We start from the raw sequence: 27,790 nt of genomic DNA on the forward strand, positions 1-27,790 counted from the left end.
TAGCTGCCAATCTTATGGGAGTAAGATGGTATCTCATTGTAGTTTTGATTTGCATTTCCCTGACATCTAGAGATTTGGAGTATTTTTTCATGTGCTTTTTAGCCATTTGTATTTCTTCTTTGGAGAAGTGACTGTTTAAATCTTTTTCCCATTTTTTAAGTGGGTTGTTTGTCTTTTATTTTCAAGATATAGGAGTTCTTTATATATGCAGGTTATAAGTCTCCTATCAGATATGGTTACCATATATTTTCTCCCATTGTGTAGGCTCTCTTTACCCTTTCTTGACAAACTCCTTTGAGGTGCAGAAGGCTTTAATTTTGAGGAAGTCCCATTTATCTATTTGTTCTTTTGCTGCTTTTGCTTTCGATGTGAATTTCATGAAGCCATTTCCTATTACAAGGTCCTGTAGATGTTTCCCTATACTGCTTTCCAAAGTCTTTATGGTCTTGGCTCTTATATTTAGGTCTTTGATCCATCTTGAGTTGATCTTTGTATAAGGTGTGAGATGGTAATCCTCTTTCATTCTTTTACATATGGATATCCATTTCTCTAGGCACCATTTGTTGAATAGGCCATTCTTTTCCAGTTGAGAGGGCTTGGTGGCTTTATCAAATATTATATGACTATATATATGAGGATCTATATCAGAACTCTCAATTCGGTTCCATTGGTCTGTGTGTCTCTCTTTGTGCCAATACCATGCTGTTTTCACTACTGTAGCTTTGTAGTATGTTTTGAAGTCAGGTAGTGTGATTCCTCCAATTTCGTTTTCTTTTTTAATATGTCTTTGGCTATTTGAGGCCTCTTTCCTTTACAAATAAATTTCATAGTTAGTTTTTCTAGTTCCTTAAATAATGCTGTGTTGATTTTTATTGGGAATGCATTGAATGTGTAGATCAGTTTTGGTAGGATAGACATCTTAATAATATTTAGTCTTCCTATCCATGAACAGGGAATATTCTTCCATTTATTTAGGTCTTCTTTGATTTCCTTGAACAGTCTCTTGTAGTACTCTGTGAATAAGTTTTTTACATCTTTAGTTAAATTTATTCCTAGGTATTTGATTTTTTTATTTACTATTGTAAATGGTATTTGTTTCTTGATTTCCTCCTGATCTTGCTCATTATTAGTGTACAGAAATGCTACTGATTTTTGCGCATTGATCTTATAACCTGTGACATCACTAAACTCCTTTATGAATTCTAGAAGCTTTGTTGTAGACCTCTCAGGGTTTTCTATGTATAGGATCATGTCATCTGCAAATAATGAAATTTTGACTTCTTCCTTTCCAATTTGAATGCCTTTTATATCTGGTTCTTGCCTCAGTGCTCGAGCAAGTACTTCTAAGACAATGTTAAATAGAAGAGGTGATAGTGGACATGCTTGTCTTGTTTCTGCTCTTAGAGGGAAGGATTTTAGGATTTCACAATTGTAAAGGATGTTGGCTGTGGGTTTTTCATATATACTCTTTATCATGTTCAGAAAATTTCCTTGTATTCTGATCTTTTGCAGTGTTTTATCAAGAAAGGGTGCTGTATTTTGTCAAATGCTTTTTCTGCATCTATAGATATAATCATGTGATTTTTTCCTTCAATCTGTTTATATGGTGTATTACATTGATTGATTTTCTTATGTTGAACCATCCTTGCATACCTGGAATGAATCCCACTTGGTCATGATGTATAATGCATTTAATGTGCTGTTGAATATGATTATCATGTGTTTTGTTGAGGATTTTTGCATCTAGGTTCATTAGAGAAATTGGTCTGTAATTTTCCTTTCTAGTGGTGTCTTTGTTTGGCTTTGGTACTAGGGTAATGTTGGCATCATAGAATGAGTTAGGTAATGTTCCTTCTGTTTTGATAGTTTGGAAGAGTTTCAGCAGGATTGGTGTTAGTTCTTTCCAGAATGCTTTGTAGAATTCACCTGTGAAGCTATTTGGCTCTGGGCTTTTCTTAGTTGGGAGGTGTTTAATGACTGATTCTACCTCTTTACTTGTGATTGGTTTGTTGAGATCATCAATTTCTTCTTTCATCAATATAGGCTGCTTATGTGTTTCTAGGAATTTGTCCATTTCCTCTGAATTGTCATTTTTGTTGGAATATAGTTTTTCAAAGTATCCTCTTATGATAGGCTTTATTTCTGTGGGGTCAATGGTGATATCTCCTTTCTCATTGCTATTTTGTGTATTTGCATCTTCTCTCTTTTTTTCTTTGTTAGTCTAGCTAAGGTTTTGTCAATTTTATTGATCTTCTCAAAGAATCAGTTCTTGGTCTTGTTTATCTTTTCAAGTGCTTTCTTATGTTCTATTTCATTTAGTTCTGCTCTTATCTTTTTTATTTATTTCTTTGTTCTTCCGGTGGGGTTACTTTGTTGTTTTTTTTTTTACTAATTCCTCCAAATGTGCAGTTTGTTCTTCAATTTTTGCTCTTTCTTCTTTGATGTATGAATTTATGGCTATAAATTTCCTTCTCAGTACTTCTTTTGTTGCATCTGGTAAGTTTTGGTATGTTGTGTTATCATTTTCATTAGTTTCAAGGTAGTTATTAATTTCTTTTGAGATTTCCTCTTTCACCCACTGTTTATCTAAGAGTGTGCTGTTTAATTTCCATATCTTGTTGTGAAATCTGGGCCTCTGGCCCTTGCAGATTTCTGGTTTTGCTCCACTGTGGTCAGAGATATTATTTTGTATGATTTTGATCTTTCTGACTTCATTGAGCCTTTCTTTGTGACCTAGCATATGGTCTATCTTGGAGAATGATCCATGTGCACTTGGGAAAAATGTATATCCTGCTGTATTTGGGTGTAATGATCTGTATATGTCTATTAGATCCAGCTCCTCTAATATACTGTTCAAAGTTTTTGTTTCTTTATTGATTCTCTTTTGAGATGTTCTCTCCAAAGTTGATAGTGGTGTATTAAAGTCCCCCACTATAATTGTAGAGGCATCTATTCCTTTGCTTGGTTTTTCCAGTGTTTGCCTCATGTATTTGGAGGCACCCGTGTTTGGGGCATAGGTGTTTATGATTGTTCTTTCTTCTTGAGAGATTACTCTTTCACTAACATGCAGTATCCTTCTTTGTCTTTCACAATTGTTTTGCATTTAAAGTCTATTTTGTCTGATATTAATATAGCTACTCCTGATTTTTTTTGGTTATTGTTTGCTTCTAAGATTGTTTTCCAGCCATTCACTTTCAATCTCCATGAATCCCTGGGTCTAAGATGAGTTTCTTGTAGACAGCATATAGATGGGTCATATTTCCTTATGCAGTCTCCCAATATGAATCTTTTGACAGGTAAGTTTAATCCATTGACATTCAGTGTTATTACTTTCAAGGAATTATTTATGTTAGCCATATTTTGTTTGCACTTGTGTTTGTCATATTTTTTTTGTTTTTTTTTCCTTCTCTTTTTGTCTTTTTTGTTGGTCTTACACTCTCCTCCAACTCTGCCTCTCCTATCTTTTTCTTTCTTCCTGCAGAACTCCCTTTAGTATTTCTTGAAGGGCAGGGTTCTTGTTGGCATATTCTTTTAATTTCTGTTTATCTATGAATATTGTGAACTCTCCATCATTTTTGAATGCTAGTTTAGCTGGGTAGAGTATTCTTGGTTGGAAATTTTTTTCTTTTAGTACCTTGACTATATCATACCACTGCCTTCTTGCCTCCATGGTTTCAGATGAGAAATCAGCACTTAATCTTATGGAGCCTCCCTCGTATGTGATGGTTTTCTTTTCTCTTGCTACTTTTAGAATTTTCTCTGTCTTGCGCATTGGATAATTTGGCAAGTATATGTCTTGGGGTGGGCCTATTGGGATTTATGGTGTTTGGGGTGCATTGTACTTCCTGGACATGTACATCCATCTCTCTAGTAAATTTGGGAAGTTTTTAGCCATTATTTCCTCCAACACACCTTCTGTCCCCTTTCCCTTCTCTTCTCCTTCTGGGATGCCTGTAATACATATGTTTGTGCATTTTGCATTGTTATTCAGGTCCCTAAGTCCTAGCTGGATTTTTCTATCTTTTTATCGACCAATTCTACTATCTGTTTGATTTCAGATGTACTGTCTTCCATGTTGCTAATTCTCTCCTCTGCCTCTTCTAATCTGCTGCTATTTGCTGAGAGTGTATTTTTGATTTCTTGAACTGTGGTGCTCATCACCATCATATCTGTTATCTTTTTGCGTATGTCTGCAATTTCCTCTCCAAGTGTTTTCTTCATATTGTTAATCTCTTCCTTTACTTCATTAAGTTGGTCTCTAATATATGTTTTGAGATCTTTAATTACTTGTCTGATGTTCTGCTCCCCTTCCTGGTTTTTAGTTTGTTTATTGGATTCAGCCATGTTTTCCTGATTATTTGTTTGATTTGTAGATTTTTGTTGCTGTCTGGTCATCATTTTATCTTGACAGGTTTAATCAGTTCCTTAGCTTCTTTTTCTAGTCCAGGGGATTAATTAGTTGTTGTTCATGAAAAAATGTTATGTCTTCTTTTTGTCACTTTGTTCTTCTTACTCTATTTTGTTTTCTTTTTTTTTTTTCAGATTATATTATTTTTATCTGTACTTACTCTATTTTCTTGTTGCTGGCTAAGTTCACTTTGAAGGAAAATATTAGGTCCAGGATAAGCCAAATGAGTAAGAAAAGAAAATGTATGAAGTATTGGCAATAAATGTTAACAGAGCAACAATGTGAGATTTGGGAGAATGGATATTAGACTCATGTAAGTTGTGCAGGGTTATAGCATTAAGTAGAGTACCTATAATGAGATAGCCAACTGAATATGGGGAGGAATATAGTATGAATTAAAAAGCCAATGTTTTCATGAGAGAGGGAAAGAGAAAAGAAAGACAATAATATCAAGAGTGGATAAAAGACAGAAAGCAGAACAAAGGTATTAGAAATTAAAATTCAGACAATTTGGGGGCCAAAGAGAGAGAGGTGGAATGTAAGAGAAACAGTAGATGATGGAGGATCGAAAGATATGAGGGAAAGGGGATAGCGTAGGTGGCCAAAATCAATACACACAGAAAAGAGGAAATGGAGGATGAGGAAACACAGCAAGTGTGATGCGTTCCCTGCAGCACCTATTATATAAAGAAAATAAAATAAAATAAGAAGAAAAGAGAGAAAAGGAAGAAAAAGAGATGAGAAAAAGGGGGTGGGCAAAGAAAGGTGTGGGACAAATAAGAAGAAGAAAAAGAGCAAAAAAACTAAATAAATGAAAAAGGACCTTCGGGTGTAAAAATGGGAGAAAAGACCAGGAGACAATGCAATATTAGCAACCAGATAAAAAACAAAACTAAACAAACAAAAAAACCAAACACAAATGCTGAGGGCTAGGGTAATCAAGGACCTCAGATGGACCTCAGGATGCAGTGGATTCAGGGATGGGAAGTCCGTGATATTACAGCCTCAATGTGTGTGAGTCTCTGGAGCATGAGCCTCCAGGGTTTAGGGGACACAGACCTGGGAACCACACATCCGGTTAACAGGGGGCCTGGGAGCACTGCAGCACAACACAGCCTTCAGGGATCCCTGCAGCTGGCCCCAGCCCTAGGGGGAGGGGTCCCGCCCATAACCTCTGATCTCCATGTCAGAAACCCAAAATTCCACCTCTTATAAGAATCTCTTCTGTCACTGTCTCACCAAATCGACATCCAGACACTTCTTGCCCCGCAAGCCTCCAAAACAGCCTGCTCAGGGTTTGGAAACACCCACACAACAGAGATCCCAGGGATCGCCGTGGCCTGGCCACCAGCCCTAGGGGGAGGGACTCCACCCAGAAACTCTGACCTCTGTGTCAGAAACCCAAAATTCCACCTCTCGCAAGAATCTCCTCCATCACTGTCTCACCAAATCAACTTCCAGACACCTCCCACCCTGCAAGCCCCTGAAACAGCCTGGTCAGGGCTTGGGAACTCCGCAGAACAGCAAAGTCTTCAGGAATTGCCATCGCTGGGCTGCCAGCCCCAGGGGGAAGGGTCCTGCCCACAACCCCGACCTCCATGAAAGAGATCCAAAATTCTACATCTTGCAAGAATCTCCTCTGTCACCGTCCCACTAAATCGACGTCCAGACACTTCCTGTCCTGCAAGCACCTGAAATGGCCCAGTCCAGCAGGACTCCAACCCTAGTCAGCCACTTCTTTGCAGGAGAAATTATGAGGTGCACTCACTCAGATGCCATCATGCCCCTCCTCTGTATAAATCATTGATGTGTTGTTGAATACGATTAGCAAGTATTTTGTTGAGGATTCTAGCAGCTAGTTTCATTAGAGAGATTGGTCCATAATTTTCCTTTCTTGTGGTGTCTTTGTTTGGCTTTGGTATTAGGACAATCTTGGAATCACAGAATGAGTTCAGCAATCTTCTTATTTCAACTTTTTGGAAGAGTTTTAGCAAGTTTGGTCTTATTTCTTTCCAGAGTGTTTGGTAGAATTCACCTGTGAAGTCATCTGGCCCAGGGGTCCTCTTAGTTGGGAGGTTTTTCATGAATGATTCTATCTCTTTACTGGTGATTGCTTTGTTGAGATCATAAATTTCTTCCTTCATAAATGTAGGCTGCTCATGTGTCTCTAGGAATTTGTCTGTTTCCTCTAAATTGTCCCTCTTGTTGGCATATAGTTTTCCAAAATATCCTCTTATGATGCTCTTTATTTCTGTGGGGTCAGTGGTGATATCCACTTCCTCATTTCTGGTTTTTTTTTTTTTTTTTTTTTTTTTGTATTTGCATCTTCTCTGTTGTTTTCTTTGATAGTCTAGCTAAGGATTTGTCAAAATTTATTGATCTTCTCAGGGAACCAGGTGTTTGTTGTTTTTATTTTTTGTAGTGCTTTCTTAGTTTCTATTTCATTTAGTTCTGCTCTGTTCTTTGTTCTTTCTTTCTTTCTTCTTCCTTTGGGATTAGTTGTTTTTGTTTTTGTTTTTACTAATTCCTCCAAGTGTGCAGTTATTTCTTTAATTTTAGCTCTTTCTTCGTTTTTTGTTGTATGAATTTCCCTCTCAGTAAAGCTTTTGCACATCCTATAAATTTTGATATGTTGTATTGTCATTTTCATTAGTTTCAAGGTAGTTATTAATTTCTTTTGAGATTTTCTCCTTTACTCACTGTTTGTCTAAGAGTGTGCTGCTTAACTTCCATATCTTTGTGCCTAACCTATTTCTCTGGCCCTGTAGATTTTCAGTTTCATTCCACTGTGGTCAAAGAAATTATTTTGTATGATTTCTATCTTTCTGAATTCATTGAAGACATTCTCTGTGGCATAGCATGTGGTCTATCTTGGAGAATGACCCATGTGCACTTGAGAAGAGTGTATATCCTGCAGTATTTGGGTGTGGTATTCTGTATATGTCTACTAGGTCCAGATCCTTTAATATATTGTTAACAGTCATTGTTCCTTTATTGGTTCTCTGTTGAGATGCTTCGTGTAATGTAATAATGGTGTATTAAATTCTCCCACTATAATTGCAGAGGCATCTAGTCCTCCACTTTGTTTTGCCAGTGTTTGCCTCATATATTCTGAGGCACTATGGTTATGTGCATGAATGTTTATGATTTTTCTTTCTTGTTGAAAGATTACTCCTTTTACTAATATGTAGTGTCCATCTTTGTCTCTCACAATAGTTTTGCATTTAAAGTCTATTTTGTCCAATATTAGTATAGCTACTCCTGCCCTCTTTTGGTAATTGTTTGCTTATAAGATTGTTTTCCTGCCATTCACTTTCAACCTCCTTGAATCCCTGGTTCTAAGGTGGGTTTATTGTAGAAAACATATAGATGGGTCATATTTCCTTATGCATTCTGCCAATCTGTTTCCCTAGACAGGTGAGTCTAAGCCATTAACATTCAGTGTTATTACTCTCAAGGAATTACTTGCATTAGCCATATTCTCTTTGGATTCCTGTATGTCATATGCTGTTTTTATTTCTCTTTTTGTCTGTTTAATTGTTCTTACACTCTCTTACAACTCTGTCTCTGCATTTTTTTTCTTTCCTCCTACAGAACTCCTTTTAGTATTTCTTGAAGATCAGGTTTTTTATTGGCATACTCTCTTAGTTTCTGTTTATCTGTGAATGTTTTGAACTCCCCATCACTTGTGAATTCCACCTTTGCTTGATAGAATATTCTTAGTTGGAAATTTTTTTCTTTTTTATCTTGACTATGGCATACCTTTGCCTTCTTGCCTCCATGTTTTCAGATGAAAAATCAGCACTTAATCTTATTGAGGTTCTCTTGTATGCAAAGGTTTTCTTTTCTCTTGCTGCATTCAGTATTTTCTCTTTGTCTTGAGCATTGGATAATTTGACAAGTATCTGTCTTGGGGTAGGCCTGAGGGGATTTATACTGTTTGGGGTGTGTTGCACTTCCTGGACATGTAGATCAATCTCCCTCAAGAGGTTTGGGAAGTTTTCAACCATTTTTTCCTCTAACTTCCCTTCTGTCTGTTTCCCTTCTCTTCTTGTTCTGGGATGCCTATAATGCATATGTTTGGATGTTTGTGTTGTCAACCAAATCCCTAAGTCCCTGTTTGATTTTTTCTATCTTTTTATCTATCAATCCTACTATCTCTTTCATTTCAGATGTGCTGTCATCCACATCACTAATTCTTTTCTCTGCCTCTTCAAATATGCTGCCATTTACTGATAGCATATTTTCAATTTCTTAGATTGTTCCATTCATCCCCATGATGTCACTTATCTCTTTGTGTATGTTTACAATTTTTTAAGCATGCTTTCCAAGTTTTTTCTTAATATCCTTAATCTCCTCCTTCACTTCTTTAAGTTGGTGCATGATATATGTTTGGAGAGCTTTGTTTAGTTGTTCGATGTTCTGCTATTCTTCCTGTTTTTAGTTTGTTCATTGGACTGGACCATGTCTTCTTGATTATTGATATAGTTTGTAATGTTTTCTTGCTGTCCAGTCATCATTTTATCTTGATGGATTTGTTCAGTTGATTACGTTCTCCCTCTAGTCTCAGGTTTAATTCAGATGATGATTTTGTGTGTGTGTTATGTTTTCCCTTTAACCCTCTATTCTTCTTATTCTTTTTCCTTGTTGTTGTCTAAGTTCCCTTGAAGAAAAAATATTAGGGCCAGGGAAAGCAAAAGAGGCAAGAAAAGAAAAAGTATAATAGTAGTAGTCATAGTAAGTGTTAGCAGAAGAACCATACAAGACCTAGGAGAATGAGTATCGAACTCAGGTAGGTGGTGTATTTAGACTTATAGGAATGAAAAAGTGAAGTACCTACAATGCAATGGGAAACTGATTATGGAGAAAAATATAGTATCAGTTAAAGGGCCAGTGTCATCAGGAAAGAGGGAAAGAGAATACAAAGGACAATCATATAAAGAGTAATTAAAGATAGAAAAAAGAATGGAAGTGTTCAAAATAAAAAGCCAGAAAAATTGGGGGCTAAACAAAGAGAGGTAGAATGTAAGAGCAACAACAGAAGGTGGAAAATAGAAAGATGTAAGAAGGAAAAGAGATAGCATTGGTAGCCAAAATTAGTATACACAGAAAAGACAAAATCAAGGATGAGGAAGCACAGCAAAGAAGAAACAATCCGGCAGCACCTAATAGCAAAAAAGAGAGAAAAAAAAAAGGATGGGAAGATAAAGAGGAAGGAAAGACTAGGAAAATAAATATATACAACAGACAAGCCCACAAGCAAGAAGTCAACCAAATATTAAGAAAAACCAGACGTCCCTCTTACGGCTCTGTGTAGCTCGTTAGGCTGCTGGTGTTTATCAATTACCCTGTAGAATTCTAGCTGCAGATTTTGAAGTGGGTTTTAGTGAATAAACTGAGCTAAATTATGTAACAAAAGTAATCTTTTTTTTTTTTAAGAAAAAATAAGAGACCCAAGGGAAGCTAATACAAGGATAATAGCTTTGTTTTCCCTGTCTCAAAGAATCAGCTAGATGTTTTATATCCAGAGAACTTGCACATTCAAGGCTGAAACTCCTCCATTGAGCCAAGCCCTCCTTATGGGTTGACCTGCTCATCAAAAAGAGTCCCCTTCTCAGGACAGAATCAACTCTTTGCAATTGAATAAACTGATTTGGAATCTGTTCTTCCCACTTTATCCCTTCCTTATTTCCATCTGTCCCAGGTCAGCAGGAAGCCCATGTGAGAGCTCCCTTCCAAAATTCAAATGGGACCCTGGTGAACCAACTCACCACAGAAAATAATGACTCTCAGTCTCTTTGAGAGAGACTGCCCACACCTTGCCAGGAATCCTAAATGTGTTCTTGGAAGCCTATCAATCACTTCCTGCTGTCCCCTACCTTAGGTGTGTTTCACAGGGCTAGTTAATTACCTGACTCCACCTTTTCCAAAACGATTTTCTCCATCCCAGGGTGATTAGGTAAGTCAGGCTGCCCCAGCAGATTTGCCTCTCCCCTCTTCCTGGTTTCTCCTCAACCCAGCTGGTATGCTACTCAAAGCTCCAAACGGGGGTGGTGGGGGGGGTCCTGATAATTGAACCCACACTCATGGGACCCCCTCTCCACCCTTCACCAGAACCCTCCCATTCTTGGAGTTTTTCTCCTCTGGCTGTGTGATTGGCAAATTTTGGGGGATGTTGTAGTTCCCTGCCCTGAGGGAGGGGCTTAGCCTGTCCCACGGCTCCAGTCCCAAGTGCCAAATACTCACGGATTCAACTTGAGCAATCATTACTTTTGTCGCACTCTCTCCAAATCGCTGTCCTGAAGCATTCTGCTTTGTAGGCTCCCAAAACAGCTCACTCAGGGAGGATTTTGTCCACATACAACCGTTTTTTTTTATAGGAGAGATGATGTGGGTGCACTTCTTCTGAGGCCATCTTGCCTCACCCCTTCATGACTCACTATTAAATCTACTACCTCTTCATCTCTTATATATTTCTTCTCCTAATATGTTGTCTTAATCAGATTAATGTGTCGACCCACTAATCTCTATTTTTAATAGCTATTTTATTCAGATATATCCATATACAAAACAAACCATCCAAAATGTACATTCAAAGGATTTTGGTATAATCGCAAAGTTGTGCATTCATCACCACAGTCAATATTAGAGCATTTTCATTACTCTAAAAAGAACCCCTTTACCCCTTAGCATTTACCTTTCAAACCTTCTATCCTTTAATGCCATACATACTAACTAATCTATTTCCATCTCTGTAAATATAATTATATTAACAATTTATATAAATGTAGTAAAACAATATGCAGTACTTCATGCCTGCTTTATATAACTTATGATACTTCTTCCTTTTTATACAACTGAAGAAAAATATTAATATATTAGTATTCACTACAGTCCATAGGTGCTCAGATAGAAGCATATTAACATCTTGTAATATTAACATGTATGTGTTCTAATTAATTGAAGAACATTCTTATATTTGTACTCTTAAACACACCCATTGTCTGCAGCAGGGTTCATTATGCTTATACAGTCCCAGGTTTCATCTTTTAGCATTTTTTCTAGTGAGATATACAACCCTAAACTTTTCCTTTCAACTACCATGATATCCCTGCATTGGCACTGCTAATTACATTCACTCTAATGTGCTTTCACCACCTCTGTCCAATTCCAAGCATTTACAGTCAACCTTAATACCAATTCTGCACAAATTAAACCTCTGCTCCCCATTTGCTATCCTCATTCTGTCTTCTGGTGTCAGAATGTTCTAGCTATTAACTCCATGACTTTGCTCATTATATTTATTTCATATTAATGAGATCATACAATATTTGTCATTTTTTGTGTGATTTGTTTCACTCAGTGTCTACTCTACTGCTCCCTGAGGTAAGTTCTGGGTACACAGATGAAGTAGACCTCTCCCTGAGTGCATCATCATATTGTGGAAGGATGGAGCATATATTCCAACAGATGAATTAAAATTGGTGCCAGAATTCCTGCATTATGGGCCTAAATAGAATGCTGCAGGGGTTAAGAGCAGGCATTAATTAACTGCACAGTTTTCTGTTGTATTAGAATTTATACAAGGCTCTGGATGTTATATGTTGACATATTTTCAAAAGAAATTAGAAAACTATTTCCATAGAATTTCCTGAGAATGGCCTGCAGTCTGGCCTGTGATACATTGCTTTAAGCTATGTATTTTTCAATGAATAAATACAGAAATGAAAAATGAGTATATGTGTGATGACATTTTGGAGGTAACTCTGAGGATGACTAAGCATTGCCATTTATCAGTGTCATCTAAACTGTCTGTACCTCAGTATTGCTACTTGTCAGCTGGATAAATCTGTATAATCATCCAACATGAGCCCCTTCTGTATAAAAAATATTAACAGTAGTGCTTCATAATTAAGAGAGCTGCTGTGAAGAGTTTATGAAACCGTTGCTCCATTGTGGGAAAATGTTATGCAATTTATGAAGAACTCTGCAAGGTTAGAGATTATTATTTCTCTGTTCCTTCAGGATAGAAATAATAGGAGATTGGGTTAAGTTCAGGCCCTTCTCCATGATTGTTTCTTTCCTGCTGCTTCTTATTGGAGTATTGATTTAGTGGCCACAGTCAGGCAATGGTGAGGCAGCCATTCCTTTTGGAGGAAGTTTCTAAGCTGTCACATTATGGACAGACCCTCCTGCAGTTCTGCTGTGGTGCCCAACAGCCATCACTCAGGTTGGATGAGTACATGGTTTCTGATGTTGCTTCCTTCTGAGGGATGGGTGTATTCTAAGAGATAGCTCTCCAAGGTGGACTCATCTGCAGAATTCTTGATACCTTTCTTCAGACCACAGTTCAGGATATTTTCTCTGATATATAGGGTGGACCAGACTGAGTTACTCCTCCTGACTGAATGCATTGTGTTGAAGTATTTCTTATGCATACTATGAAAATATACAAAATCCAGGAAAGTTTCTTAGTATTCAAAAAGTTTACACTTTTACTAAAGCAGTAAGTATAAATTCATTTAGGTTTAATTGTTTATTTAGAACATTTTTTTCATGTAATAAACTTTATTTTTAAAGAAATTTTAGACTACAGAAAAGTTATAGTGAAAGTGTAAGTGATTCCCATGTACCCCATTCCTCCCCCTCACACATCTTCCCCTACTAATAGTATCTTACAGCTGTATGTTACATTTGTCACAATTGATGAATAAATACTGAAACATTGCTACTAACCAAGGTTATAGTTTACATTGTGGTTTACACTTAATTTCAATGTCCTAAAAATGCCCTATGTTCCACGTATTTTTTCCTCTACCTCCCCTCAGAAACTCCCATAATCATCATCTTTATATCAATGTTATATGTTCTTCCATTACTACAACAATAATAAATTTACTATATCCATGGTTGCGTTGCATTCTCCCATTATGTTTGTTCATTCTTCAATCTTGAGAATTTTGGGATGGTGATGCCTGGATTGCTTCAAATTGAGAGGAGTCGTAGATCTTATTTGGCATATGGAAGGAACTGCTTTGCTTGCAGTTCTAGATATGCTGTTTTTTGAGTTTGGGGTTGTCCATCATCATCATTTTGTTCACTGTCCTGGATGAATCTGATGAACTGGAGAGTGGGAGTTGGCTGCAACTCTGCTGAGATTCAAGGCATATGAACAATTGGAAGACTTCAGTCTCAAGGACATATATTTAATGGGTTCAATGCTAATTATGGTTTCAAAAAAAGAGGCAGAAGAACCATGTGTAGAAAAATTATAAATAAGTCTAATTCTGATGTACTGGGGAGATAGATTAACATATATTAGACATATATGTTAACATAGAATTAGACATCAGTCTAATTCTGATGTACTGGGGAGATAGATTAACATATATTCCACTGATGTGGTGCCAATATCCTGGGCTTGTCTGTTCTGCTTATAGTGTCTAGATGTCCCTAGAGCCCTCAGGAATACCCCTGCTTAAGGCACTGTTTACTGTGGCAGTCAGTGAGATCCTCCTAAAGATCCTCCTAAGAGTTTTCACTTTTATATCTCTTAGCTATGAAAAGTCAATTGTATTTAATATTTCCCCCGTTTGGTCAAGGACTTTCCCTAAATGTATTGCTAGTTGGTGCTTGGTAATAATCCCTCAGTGTCAGAGAGGCCCATCCCTGGGAGTCATGTCCCATGCAGGACATGGTCAGACTGAAGATTTAAGTCTCTGTGACATATATTTAATGGGCATAGTGCTAATTATAATTTCAAATAAAATGGTTAGAAGAATCATGTGTAGGAAATTATAAATGAGTCTAACCTGTTACATTGATGAAATAGGTTGTCATATATTCCAAGGTAAGGGTACTGATTTCAAGGGGTTGTGTTCCTTGCCTATAATATCTGGATGACTCTAGAGCCATCAGGAACATGCCTCTTTGAGGCTTTGTTTACTGTGGCAGTTGGTGAGATCTGCCTGAGACATGCATAAGTGTAACCTCTGGAATGACCTCCTGACTCATTTTGAAATCACTTAGTCATAGAAACTCTTTTGTATTTAATGTTTCCCCCTTTTGTCAAGGTTTTTTGCAGAATGCATCACTGATTGGTATGTTGGATTAATCCCTCAATGCCAGGGAGGCTTCTAGGAGTCATACCCCATGTTAGGGGGAAGGAAGTACACTTATTTTCTGAGTTTAGCTTAGTGAGAGGTTTCAAGAGATAACTCTTAGGCAATAGTTATTATTAGGCTAAGTTTCAATTTTACAAGAATAAGGCTCATAAATCCATGCATTAATATTGAGGGCTTGGCATATTGGTCTGTTTTCTTTTATTAGGCACTTCCTATGTACTCAAGAGATTCTTGCCTCTCTATTTGAGAATGTAGCAGGACTCCCCAGGATGGTAGTTTACAATTTTGTTTTTATTGTGTCGGTCTCCACCCGCTGAGATAACACCCTATGGCAAGATAAACACAGTCATATTACATAGGCATACCCCAGGTGCACCCTTCCCCACACATCCCCCCACCACTGACACACTGCACCAGTGACCCTCCCCTGCCGTAGTTGCCAAAAGAATATTCCCACAAGTGTATTCTCAACCACAGACCTCCACCTCCCCAGAGTTCACCGCTTCCTTCCTCCAGCCTTCTCCCAGTTCTGTGGATAAGCCAATCCTCTCCCCCTACCCTGCTCACCCTCACACTCCAGCACCTTTGACCCCACTCACATCCTACACCACCCACCCCCATTTTTTCTAGTGTATTTTCTGGGACAATTTTCTTTCTTCATTAGGAAGAAAACATTCCCAGAATTAGATTAATTTTTCCATGTGCATGTAATATTTCAAAGCAATTTTTCTTAATTTTCTCTTTCTGTTGTCACGAATTGTTTGTGACTTACTTAGCTCAGCAAAATTTCAGACAATTTTAACTTGAAGAATGGGAATATAAGTAAGGTTTCAAATGTTGATCAAGGTCACACATAAATTTAGGAATGCAATCATTATTCAACCAGATATCCAGAGACTTCACCCTTAACTCCCACATTTAAAATTGTACTGCCAGAGTCATGTTCCATAATTCCAAGACCCCAGATTTCTTAATCTGTAAATTGAAGATAATATTGTACCTGTATTGTATTGTTGTTGTGAAGATTTAGTCAGATTATAAATGTATATATATTAGTTATCACAGTTTCTGGCTTATATGAAGCACTGCATAATCTTAGCTCTTCTTAGCCAATAATTAATTCGCCAGTCATATCTGATCTTTTCAGGTGTAAAAATGAGACTTTTCTCTGCACCTTTTAAACTTATTCCTTTTTTCTTATTATGAAAACTACAAATAAATAACAATAAATATGTAAAAGTTAAATTATATTTATGTGCACATTATTTTTGAATCCTTCATTTTTTTCTTCCCCTCTCCATCCCCCCACCCTGCTGTTTTTGCTCCCTGTGTCCATTCCTGTGTGATCTTCTGTATCTATACTCTTTCTGTCTTCTCTTCTCATCTTTCTCTTCTGGGATTCGCCAGGATTTGATCCTGACAACACTGATGTGGAGAGAGTTTCCCTGTCAATTGCACCACCTCAGTTTCTGGTCTCTGTTGCATTTCACCTTGACTCTCCCCTTCTTCTCTCTTTTTTGTTGTATCATTGTCTTGCCACATGACTCACTTGTGTGGCGCTGGCTCACCACATAGTCACTCGAGCAGGCACTTGGCTCACCATGCAGCTATTCAGGTCAACACATAGACACTTAGCTCACCGTGTGGGCACTGACTCACCATATGAGCACTGGTTCACCATGTGGGCACTCACATGGGCACTCGGCTCACCAACAGGCACTTGCATGGGCACCCGGCTCACCATGCAGGCACTCAGCTCACCACGTGGGCATTTGCATGGGCACTTGACTTACCACATGGGTACATGGCTTGCTGCACCTCCACTTGGCAAACCGCTTGGGCACTTGTCTCACCACACAGGCACTCGCTGGCCACGTGGGCACTGGCTTGCTGTGCAGGCATATTTTCTCTTCTTCTTTTTCACCAGGAGGCCCCAGGGATCAAACCCAGGTCCTATCCTATGGTAGGCAGAGGCCTTATCACTTCAGCCACATTTGCTCTCTGAATGCTTCACTTTTTATTATTAATTATAGTATGATGAATTTCTTTTTTCCTGCTTGCATTTAGAATATTTCTTTTGTATACTTTTTTAAAAGTAAAATTATTAGGTAAAAAATTAGAACATTGATAAACAGTTTGATATATTTTGCCAATTTGCTTTTTTGAATGGTTGGGCTAATTTCTTATCTCACCACCTATGTATAAGAATGTCAAGTTTGGGGTGCCATGAAGAGTCAGGATCATTTCATTTTTTTCTAATATTACATATTATTTCAGAAGTAGTCGATTTCTTTGTAATTTTAATATACATATTTTGATAATATGGTTGATATTTTTCATGATCTAATTGGTCATTTTAATCCTTGGTAAGAGGTAAAGGCAGAAATACAGCCCAGGTATTTTGAGACCAAAAATTTATCAGTGTCTTCCTAACCCATTTGATGGTTTCTAAAGCTGGAGTTACTTGGTGGGCATGTCTTCACCCATCCCAAGCAGTCTCTGGAAGCCCTGCCTGAGCTCCTGCATCCTGAGTGCATAGACCATGGGGTTGAGTGCAGGGGGGATGACATTGTGCAGCACATTGAGGAGCACGGGGATGAGGGGAATATTCTTCTCTGCTAAGTGTGTGACTGACAGCACAATGATACCTGAGTAGAAAAAGAGAATGAGGATGAGGTGGGAGCTACAGGTGCTCAGAGCCTTGGACATTGCTTCCACTGAGTTCAACCTCAGCACAGAGCGTAGGATTAGCACATAAGAAGAAAATACTAGTGCCATATCACTCCCAACCAGGACCCATGCTAAGACAAGTTGGTAAAGTTTGTTCACGGTGATGTCATCACAAGCCAGACTGACAACCCCCAGGTTAGAGCAGAGGCAGTGCTGAATCTCATTCCTGGAGCAGTAGTGTCTTTGGGCAGCCAGTACAGGCATTGGGATTGTCAACAGCCCATTCCTGAGCACCATGAATCCTGTGGCTTTGCCCACAAAAGCTTCAGTGACTATGGAGGGGTATCGGAGTGGGTGACAAATGGCTATGAATCTGTCCACTGCCATGCAGAGGAAGACTCCAGACTCCATGCAAAAGAAACTGTTGATAGCATAGATCTGAGCAAAGCACTCAGGGAGGCTGATGGCCTTAGCTTCAAACCAGAAAATGGCCAGGATCTTGGGCATGATGGTGGTGGCCAAGCCAATGTCCACCACTGATAATATGCCCAGAAAATGGTACATGGGCTCATGTAGAGTGAGCTCACGTTGTATGGTGATCATGATGAGGAGATTGGCACCAAGAGCTAAGAGGTAGAGCAGAGCTAGGGGCAGGGAGAGCCAGTGCTGCCACTCATGAATGCCTGGGAGCCCCATCAGGATGAAGTGGAAATTCTGGAGGCTGGAACTGTTGGTAACACTGGTGGAGGCATCCATTGAACAGTTGCTGCCTTCTCAATGAAAGTGTATAAAATGATCTCCATAAAACTGAAATAAGGAGGAAAAGAGTTATGATTCGAATCCCCTTTCCAGTGATCCAGTTCCTTTAGTCATGATTAACTCTCAGCTTTACTTTGGCTCCTGAAAATATTCCACAGAGGGCATCAAAGAAAGCCAATATATGTTCTAAATCGAAATTTTTAGTATGATTTGTCATTTTTGCTTGTATATCTATATAAAAAGGAGGTTCAAATTTTCAGTGATAATTTTTTCGCTTCTTAAAATTTTCAAATAACTTTACTGTGTTTATCGTTAGAGATAGATATGTTCATTGTAAAAATTATAAAATATAGAAAATAAAAATTTTAAAAATTCTTTAAATCCCACTGAGAGAAGATTGTTAGCATTGTTAGCATTTTAGAAGAATATATTTACTTCCAATCTTTTAAAAATTTCTTTTTTTTGACTTTTTAAAATTGAAGTTTATCATTCATATAGGAGCATACATAAACAAATGTATAGTAAAAGTTGTCAACTTACAAAGCAAACATGCATACCATAATTGAGGGCTCTCATACATCATTCCATCACCAACACCTTGCGTTTTTGTGAAACAATTGTTACAAATTATGAAATAACATTGTAAAATATTACTATTAACTATAACCCATATCTTATATTTGGTGTATTTTTTCCCCAGTCCAGCCTGGTTATTAAAGCTCTGTATTAATATTTCAGAATTGCAATAGTTCATGAGACAATTTTCTCGTATTTGTTTTGTTAACCACAGTCCATCTTCCACCATGGGAGTCACGTGTTATACAGTCCCATACTTTGTTGCAATCCCTTCAAAGTATATACTCAGTGGTTCTTATGTGCATCAAAGAGTTCTACTGTCATCACCTTAGTTAATTTTAGAATGCTTTCATTGCTCCAAAAGGAAAAATTCCATACCCTTTTTTTACCCTCTATTATTGTCCCTTAGAGTTGATATATTCTTTTTATTTATTTATTTATTTTCTTTTAATCTTAAATTAAAAAAATATGAGTTCCCCATATACCCCCCACTCCACCCACTCCACCCCTCCCACATCAACAACATCTTCCGTCATCGCGGCACATCACTGCACCTGGCGAATACATTCTGGAACACCGCTGCACCACATGGATAGTCATCAATATTGTAGTCCACACTCCCCCAGTCCACCTAGTGGGCCATGGCAGGACACACAACGTCCAGAATCCATCCCTGCAGCACCACCCAGGACAACTCCAAACCCTGAAAATGGCCCACACCATATCTCTTCTTCCATCTCAGCCACCGTGGCCACCCTCTCCACATCACTACTACAATTTCTTCCCTTACTTATCACAATAGTTCCCCAGCAGAACACCAGTAAGTCCACTCTAATCTATACTTTATTCCTCCATCCTGTGGACTCCCGGGATGGATGTGTCCAGTCTCCCTCTACATCAAGAAGGGGCTTAGATTCCACATGGATGATAGATACAATTCTGCTTGCTTCTGTAAGCACTCTTGGCTCCCTGGTGTGCTGGTTGACCCTCTTCACCTCCCTGACAGCTGGACAGAGAAAGCCCAACAAACCAGAGGATAGGCGCCACAAGTCTGCTGAGGCCCAGGGCCTGGCCATCACATGGAGAGTCCGGAGATTCAGGTCTCCCTGAATCTCACCAATCCAATTGCCAACCACTTGTCCAGTAAAAGTAACAGAGGCATCTACAGGACCTTGTAATAGGATTATAATATATTCTTTGTCATTGCTGCAAAGATATTATAATTTTACTGTTAACAATCATCCATAAGTTACAATAGTTGTAATTTTCCCATGTATCACCATATTCTTAACACTTTGTAAAAGAAGAACATTCTCATACTATTAACCACAATCTTCATCCATCACTGAAATCATTGTTAAACAGTGACGCTACATTATTCTCTAGCTTCCTTTCAATTGAAATATTACACACATAGACGATCCTTTTCAGCCACAATCACATTTATAAATCAGCAGTGTTAGTTATACCCACTATAATGTATTACCATCAAGTCTATTCATTCCCACACATTTACATAAACTTTATAAAAAACTCTACATACAGTAAGCATAAGCATCAGCTCCCATTCTCAACCAACCTTCTATTTTCTCGTTATCCATACTCTAGAGTTTACCTCCATGAGCTCACTCGCCATATTTAGTTCAAATAGTGAGATCATACAATATTTGTCTCACTTTTACCAGGAACTTTTACAACCAATAGAAAACAATATTAATATTCGCTTCATTTACTTCCATTTTTCTGTTTTTATTTTGAATTGGCTTACATCATTATATGGAGAAAAATCTGTATCTTGCCTTTTTCTTTTAGCAGTACATTCTAAGGTATAAGTTCTCAGAAGGGATAAATAATGATCTCAAGATTTTCCAAAATCATTAACAACAATTTGTATTTTTGTTTTAGTGTCTGTTTTATATTTCTAAAAATGGTTATTCCATAATTTACTGATCAATATTAGGTAGCTTTCCAGATTTTTCCCTTTGAATAGAATTTGAAAGTGATACAATAGTGGTATGCCTGTTTAAACATTTTATTTTTTAGTAGTATTTTGTTTTTAAGATGTAATACATGTACATGGTAAAAATTCTTTTAAAATGAAAACGTAAACAAGGGAAAGTAAGTTTCCTGTTCTTGGACATTCCAAATCTTTCTTTTTCCCCAGAGGTGACCAGTAATACTTGGGAATTCTTGGGAATCCTTCCAGAGATAGTTTTGCCAGGGCAAAAATATATGTACATACTTTCCTGTAAATACAAAACCATACGTTATCATATTATTCATACCTGTCTTCTTATTTTCTTCCATTCCTATTTTTTCCTTTTAAAACTTGATTATCTTGGAGATTGTTTCATATAGAATGTCTGATATACCTTATTGTTATAAGTAGTGTGATTTTAAATCACATGGATGTACCATAACTTAATGAGAACTTTGGGTGGACATTTAATTTGTGTACTTATTGTTAATGCAAAGAGTAATGCATTAATGTACTTATTCATATATCTTTATGAATATGCGTAAGTTTATCCACAGTATAATCTTCCAGAAGTAAATTGCTGGATGAAATAATTTTGACGTATATTGCCAATTGCTTTTTAAAAAATACTTCTTCGTAGCTTTTAATTTTTTTAAAAGATTTTTAAATTTATTAATCCCCCCCCTCTTTTTTTGTACTCACTGCTCATATTCGAGAAATAAATCTGGGACTTCCCATGTGGGAGAGAGGGGCTCAATTGTTTGAGCCACCTCGGCTATCTGGTTTGTTGTGTCTCTCATTGTCTGTCTTCTTTGTGTTTCTTTGTTGCATCATCTTGTTGCACCAGCTCGTGACACCTGCCCGTCATGACAGCTTGCCTTCTCCAGGAGTACATGGGAACTGAACCCAGGACCTCTCATGTGATAGGTGGAGCTCAATTGCTTGAGGCACACCTGCTTCCCCCAAATTGCTTTTCTAAGAGGTTATCCTGACCCTGAATAAGATCTTGGATGTTTAAATTCTCTTGCTATATACTGACATGCTAGTTCAATGTATTAGTTTACATATCTATAATTTGTTCTTCAGTGTGCCCATTTAATCACATCCATGACAAAATTGGGAATTTAATTTTAAAAGTTTCCTTAACAGAATAAGCAAATATTGATATTTCAATTTTGTTTGCATTTTTAGTTCACTGTTTAGTGAATCTAATATTTAAAAGATTTATTTTCCAGTTATATGCTTACTCATCGATTTTCCATTTTGTCTTTTGTGCATTTATATATAATATAGTTATTAATATCTCCAGGCTTAGGAGTTGGGTGTATTTGAGTCTGAAGCCTATATCCACCACTCTAACCCTAACCCTCACCCTAACATTACTGCCTCCTAAGGATAGTTACAGAATCTCTCTGATACTTAACATTCTAATGAGAAAAAATGGAGATAAATGTTGTGTTGTATTAATGCTAACATTGAATAAGGATTATGCTAAATTATTGCAGAGTTAAAATCTGTGTAATTTTTCATCTTTAACGTGTTCAATTGGAAACTGAGTCTCAAAATGGGCTATTTACCAAAGTTTTTATTCTTCACATTAGTTAACATAGAATGTCAATAAAGAGACATGGGAGAAGCGAACTTGGCCTAATGGATAGGGCATCTGCCTACCACATGGGAGGTCTGTGGTTCAAACTCTGGGCCTCCTTGACTTGTGTGGAGCTGGCGCCATTCGCAGTACTGATGCGCGCAAAGAGTGCTGTGCCACGCATGGGTGTCCCCCTTGTAGGGGAGCCCCACATGCAAGGAATGCACCCCATAAGGAGAGCTGCCCAGCATGAAAGAAAGTGCAGCCTGCCCAAGAATGGCACTGCACACACGGAGAGCTGACACAACAAGATGATGCAGCAAAAAGAAACACAGATTCCCGGTGCTGCTGATAAGGATAGAAGGGTCACAGAACACACAGTTGAATGGACACAGAGAGCAGACAACTGGGGATGCGGGGGAAGAGAAATTAAAAAGAAAAAATAAAGAGACATGGATCTTACATGTAGCAGATATTAAACCTTTGTGTTTTTCCATTGAGTAGTGTGGGTTTTGTAGTGGATGGGGAGACTGAAGAAGATACTGTAATTTGGATCATAGAACTTTTGTGAGACTGGGGCACTGCTTACCTATGTTGTCCAATAAGTCTTTCAAGTGTCTGGAGGCCAAATTAGTTTCCACATTTTTAGGTTGCTGCTTGCATCAGAGAAGCCATAGTTACTTGAAGGACAAGTTTTGTAATCACGCAACCTGTCTGCTAGTGTTAAATGAAATAATGTTTTCAAGTGCTTATTGTGGAGTGGAGTGTCACAACATTACTAATATGTATCAGTTTAGTTATATCTTGAAGATATCATTTTTTTTTGTTGGAAATACATTCATTTTATTTTCCTTTACATTCTGTTCTTTTAAAAGGGATACATTTACATATAAACTTTTAAACATCTTAACTTCTTTAAATTATTTCATGAATTTTAAGCTTTCCATGTGTAATTTTAAATAAACATTTACTTGCATTTTTTTCATTACAAAAATTTATTTTAAAATACATTTTTTGATCCATTTGAAACTTATCATGTTTTGAGAAGGCATCTAAATTTAATTTTCCTTCACAAATTCCTAAGCAATTGTTCCAACACCATTTAATAAATAAGCATTCCTTACCAATTCATATGCAATGCCCTTTTCTGCCATGTGTTAAATTCAAACATATAGTAAGAGAGCATTGTGTGACCTGGACAAATGTTTCTCTTTCTCACACCAGTACCAAATGAATTTGTATATCTAGCATATAATAGGGGAGATTCTTACTACTAACTTTAAATATTTCTTTAAAATAAAGAAGGTGAATTGCCATTTCTGAATTATTTTATTAGATCTACAAATTAATTACGGAAGAATTGAAGTCCTTATACCATTGACTTTTATATTCAAAAATATGTTTTTCATTTCTTAATATAGATCTCATTATTAAAATATATTTCTACGTATTCTTATATTTTCCCTCATTGTTAATGTTTTTATTATTTCATTCACACTTTATATTTTCTAATTGGCTATGTTGCCTAAGAAAATCTTTCTCATTATAGTAATTTGTAAAAACATTTGCATCCTATCAAAATATTTAGGAGTTTCAAACCAACGTAAAGAGCCAGTGGTAGTCATCATCCTTGTCTAGTTCCAGACATTAAGGCAGTGCCTCTGGACTTCTCTCCTAAGTGTGGTGCTGAGCACTGCATTTCTGGTAGATGTCTCTATCATTTTAGTGATTCAGCATTTATTTCTGGTTCAGGACTGGGTTTTTTTCTAATCAGCGATGGGCATGCTCCATGACTACTTGTTTCAGGACTCTTGGTCTACAATGAAGGGCCTCCTGCTCTCACCACTTCCCCAGCATTTTCAGAGCACCCCTCTGTGCCAGATTCCTGGAGGCAGGGATTGGCCTGCACTTTGCCCTTCTAGGGATTTCTCCTTTCTCTAACAAGGCCAGAGGAGAGCTCAGTCTCTTTTCCCACTTGTTCTCCAGCCCTCAGGCTTTGGTCTCTGTTTAGGTGAAGATCCTGAGAGAAAAGAGGGTTGGAGTGGAAGGTTCCAGCTTAGGGAGGAAACTGAGAAAGCCACGGAGGGAGAGAGGCAGAAGTAACCAGGACAAGACCAAGGAGCACAGAGCCAGACCACTGCACCCACCCTTTACCTCTGGCCTGTTGGCTACTCCCTGCAGGCAGGTCCCGGAGACACCCTCTTTGGATGGAGCTGCTTTCTGCTCTCTGGGCTACACCCCTCTTTTATGTGTTTGTTGTTGAGAGTACATCTCTTCCTCTCCCGTGGGTCCTGGGCTATTGCACAAATTGAGCCCCCAGATGCCCTGACCTCCTCTGCTGCTCCCTAAGTCCTCCATGGGGGTTCTTTCTAATATTTTTCCTGTGTGTCCAAGGCTTGGGGTTTTTTCACTGTAACCCTAAATGACCCCCAATGATTTGATCTTAGAAGCATATCAAGCTTAGCTCAAGGAAAGTCTAACAGGAAGTACTATTAGACAGACTGCTCTGCCTCAATGAAAGTTTAAGAGGCGTTCCTTCTTCTCTTTGAATTTCTGGATGCTGCCCTTCTGAACACACACACCTTCCTTCAGCCTCTTTGGATTACATTGAAGCAGATTTATACTCTTTGCTTTATCTTTTACCACTTCCCTCCTCATGCTTTATCTCCTTGTATATAAAAATGCAAATGCATCCTCTCTTGGAAATCTCTTTGCTTTCTTCCCCTCTGCACCAACCCCTCCCCTCCCAGACCTGTTATCCATCCTTCTCCACCTATGGAGAAGTTACTTCCACACTGTGGGTGGCATCAGCTGGGTTCTCTGCCCTCTGCCTCCGGGCTGGGTTTGGTCACTGAGAGGCACCAATGCCAGATCGGAGGGCAGTCGGAAAGACAGATTGTGGGATTTAGTTCTCTGACTCTGTCCCTATCGATCAACAGTTTGGCAGCTTTATGTTCCTCTACTGAAGACCACTGCCATATCAAGCAGTTCTCTCTAGGACTCATGACAATTCTGGTAGATTTTTACGTCCATTTCTTCTCAAGCAAGGGACGGTAATGGTTTTTGAGCCCTGGGGCATTTCAGCATCCTTTTTCTTTTATTATTCCTAACCCGTCCACATCTTCCACATCTTTGGAATATTCTCTTCAATATGCTCTCATCAAACACCTTTTTCTTGCGTGTGCCATCTGCTTCCTCCTGGGACTTTGACCAATTCACTGCCTGATCGGAAATACCACCCTGCATGCATCCTGCTCCTGATTCTGCTTGACCTCTTTCCTTTGTTTTATAAACTTTTTGAAAAAATGTTTTCAATATATTGTTTCCAATGTCTCACCTCCCATACTCTTTTCACCTGACTTGGGATTTGTAATTTCCTAGTATCCCAAAACATGTAAATTTCATGCTGTAGTCAGGGTCCTGGAAGCAGACAGTGAGACCGAGTTAGGCTGCAGAAAGTTCATTAAGGATCAACAGCTGTGGACACAAGGGGGAGGAAGAAGGTTTGGGCAGAAGAAGTCAAACTCTGATGCAGAGCTGATAAAAGCAGACCCGACCCAGAGCTCTGGGGTGAATATTCCTGTCAGAACTTTCCACATTAGACCAAAATGGCACAGCTATTACGCCCCAACTCACCCTGTTAGTGGTTGGGGGATTCCCAGGTGCACCTTAGCTTTCTGCCCCTCAGACCGTCACTGAGGGATTGACAGCTGGAGGCTGTGCACTCCCTGCAGCGATGGGTAGTCCTTCCTTGAAGGGGACTCTGGGGAACACTGTATGTTCTTAGATCACATGGGAAGATTTTAGTACTTCTCCTTCTTGACTTAGTTCCTCTAATGTATTTTTTTAGAAAATCAATTTTTTTGATCCATATTAATAAAGTATAAATCCAGCCAAAGTGTACAATCAAAGGTATTTGGTGCAACACATATTTGTGCATTCATCACTTCAATCATTCTTAGAGCACTTTCATTATTCCAATAAAAAATAATAATAATAAACAAAGAAAAACCTAACCTTTTCATCTCTCTATGCTTCCCCTGCTGTACATAACTGCCATTCTTTTTCCTTCTCTCTAGTATATTTGTATTTGTATTTTGTGGAAACAGTCATATATATGCACTCTAATGTATTTTTTTTAATTTTTTAAATTTTTAATTTTTTGTCTTTATTTTTTTAATGTTACATTAAAAAAATATGAGGTCCTCATATACCCCCCCACCTCTCTCACCCCACTCCTCCCCCCATAACAACAGCCTCCTCCATCATCATGAGACATTCATTGCATTTGGTGAATACAATGTATTTTTAACTCTTGTGTTCTTTCCTCATAGGACACTTTATGTTCATCTGTATTATTTCTACTAGATTTATGTGTCTCAGCCTGGGTCCCACTTCTCAGAAGCCTTCCCTAATTACCCTAGACTTATTTAGATTCCATTCATGCGTGCTACCATAGCACCACGTACTCCCATTTTATCAGTTAATGGGTGGATTTGTAATTGCCATTTTGTTTGCCTTCTTCCCATTACTTGAGCTATGGCTGTGCCTTTGTTATTTATTTATTTATTTATTTTGGGGATCTATCAGCTTGGCTGAATGACAGTAGTTCAGTAACTATTAAGTTGGAATCTCCTTTTTCACCAAACACTGTGTTCTCCACACTCCATTTCATCTGTTAATATATAATAAAGGTGCTGTTACTGAGTCCAACTACTTCAATCAACTCTTGTATTAGTGTTACCAGCTTCAATGCTACATCTTTTCTGGGTCTTTTATTACTGTTTTCTAGGTACCTGTTGAATGCTAGTGTTGCTCATTGTTCTTTGGACAACTTTGTCTCTTCTCAGTCCATATTACTTTCTTGGGTGATAACATCCATTACTGTGGTTTTAAACAGTATACATCAACAAAGCACCTAAATTGACAATTTCTTTTGGGGGAAGTGTATTTCAATATTGTTTGTTTTTATTATTATTATTGTTATTAGAATAATGAAAATGCCCTAGTAATGAAGTGATGAATGCACAAATATGTGATTAGGCAAAATATTATTGATTGTATACTTTGAATGGATTGTATACTTTATTAATATTTATCAATAAAGTAGATTTGTTGAAAGACAGCTTTATTGTGGTATAACTTTTTTACGATAAAATGCATCAATTTTTTTCTTATTTTGAGATGTCGTGAATTTACAGAATAATTATGCATGAAATAGAAGATTCCCAGATACCAACCTACCTTGCGTTGGTGTAGAGTATTTGTTACAATTGATGAGAGCATGTTTTTATAATTGTACAACTAACTGAAGTCCAGGGTTTAATTTAAGTTTCCCTGTTTGTGCAGTTCCATGGATTTAAAAAGAAATTATTCTGTTACCATACATACCATAAAAAATTTCCCCTTTTAATTATATTCAGCTGTATATTTCAGTGCTTTAAATTGCTTTCACAATGTTGTGCTACCATCAACGCCATTCATTATCAAACATATCTGTCATTCCAAATGGAAATGCTGTATATACATATTTTTAAAGATTCATTTATTTTCCCCCTTCTCCTCTCCCTCCTCCGCCCTACCTGCCCTGTTGTTTTTGCCGTCTATGTCCAATCACTGTGCGATCATCTGTATCTATTTCTCTTTTTGTCTTCTCTCCTCATTTTTTTCTCCTCTAGGATTCTCCT

At 37.8% G+C, this 27,790-nt stretch overlaps 1 protein-coding gene across 1 annotated transcript; it reads right to left on the reverse strand.

Annotated features, from left to right (window-relative positions):
* Nucleotides 1–16,992: 16,992 nt before the first annotated feature.
* Nucleotides 16,993–17,958, reverse strand: LOC101440195 (olfactory receptor 56B4-like). Its single transcript, XM_004466946.1, has one exon. It carries the CDS (start codon nt 17,956–17,958, stop codon nt 16,993–16,995), a length of 966 nt encoding a protein of 321 aa, XP_004467003.1.
* Nucleotides 17,959–27,790: the final 9,832 nt, after the last annotated feature.

This window comes from Dasypus novemcinctus, chromosome 10 (genome assembly GCF_030445035.2).
Source record: "Dasypus novemcinctus isolate mDasNov1 chromosome 10, mDasNov1.1.hap2, whole genome shotgun sequence".
NCBI classification, from domain to species: Eukaryota; Metazoa; Chordata; class Mammalia; order Cingulata; family Dasypodidae; genus Dasypus; species Dasypus novemcinctus.